The sequence below is a fragment of the Sceloporus undulatus genome, unplaced genomic scaffold, assembly GCF_019175285.1.
Source record: "Sceloporus undulatus isolate JIND9_A2432 ecotype Alabama unplaced genomic scaffold, SceUnd_v1.1 scaffold_39676, whole genome shotgun sequence".
In the NCBI taxonomy this organism is placed as follows: domain Eukaryota; kingdom Metazoa; phylum Chordata; class Lepidosauria; order Squamata; family Phrynosomatidae; genus Sceloporus; species Sceloporus undulatus.
The window spans coordinates 1-1,092 of NW_024842586.1; the positions used below are offsets into that span (position 1 = coordinate 1).

At 44.1% G+C, this 1,092-nt stretch overlaps 1 protein-coding gene across 1 annotated transcript; it reads left to right on the forward strand.

Annotated features, from left to right (window-relative positions):
* Window positions 1-276: 276 nt before the first annotated feature.
* On the forward strand, window positions 277-932 carry LOC121918809 (small G protein signaling modulator 1-like; the record flags this gene model as incomplete). The annotated part of the gene is made up of 3 exons (XM_042444791.1): window positions 277-418; window positions 515-611; window positions 733-932. Coding segments are annotated over exons 1-3 (375 nt in total), but the record flags the coding sequence as incomplete, so codon positions are not given.
* Window positions 933-1,092: the final 160 nt, after the last annotated feature.

Consider the following 1,092-nt stretch of genomic DNA (forward strand, 5'->3'; position numbering starts at 1 on the left):
TTCAGTACTTCTGCCATGCAGGAATGCATAGGACCCTAGAGCTATGCAGGAATACATAGGATCCTAGAGCCAAGCAAGGATACATGGGATCCTTCTGCCATGCAGGAATACATAGGACCCTAGAGCCATGCAGGAATACATAGGATCCTAGAGCCATGCAGGGATACATGGGATCCTTCTGCCATGCAGGAATACATAGGATCCTTATTCCATGCAGGAATACATAGGATCCTTCTGCCATGCAGGAATATATAGGACCCTTCTGCCATGCAGGAATGCATAGGACACATGTATATTATCCCTTCCAGAAGCCCTGGCCTTCAGCTGCTTCTCCGAACTCATGAAGCGCATGAACCAGAACTTCCCCCACGGAGGAGCCATGGACACCCACTTCGCCAACATGAGGTCCCTCATCCAGGTCAGTGGGGAAGCGTCTCTTCTCGGGGGACAATGGGTTATGTTCCCCCTCGTTCTCTATTTAATGCAATCTAATATCGATTTAATTCCGCGGCAGATTTTGGACTCGGAGCTCTTCGAACTGATGCACCAAAATGGCGACTACACTCACTTCTACTTCTGTTACCGGTGGTTCCTCCTCGATTTCAAGAGAGGTGTGGGTTCGAATCCCCCCATTGTCACCATTGATACACCCCTTGACCCTTCCCCGCTTCTTACCTTCCTTCGTTTCCATCCTCCCTTCCATTTCCTTCTCCCGCTCCCTTTTCCGTGCAGAACTGGTTTATGAAGACGTCTTCGCTGTCTGGGAGGCGATCTGGGCGGCGGTGCACATCTCCTCGGCGCACTTCGTCCTCTTCATCGCCTTGGCTTTGGTGGAGGTCTATAGGGACATCATCCTCGAGAACAACATGGACTTCACCGACATCATCAAGTTCTTCAATGGTAAACGGAGGACGTTAATTATAACAACGATAGTAATAATAATAATAAGGATCGGAAGAAGAAGAAGAATATAATTTATATATTATTAATATAATTAATTTCTTATTTTTATTTCTTATTTAATCATTTATATATATTATATATATTTAATTATATGATGTTTAATTTTATATATCAAATAAATAATTATAT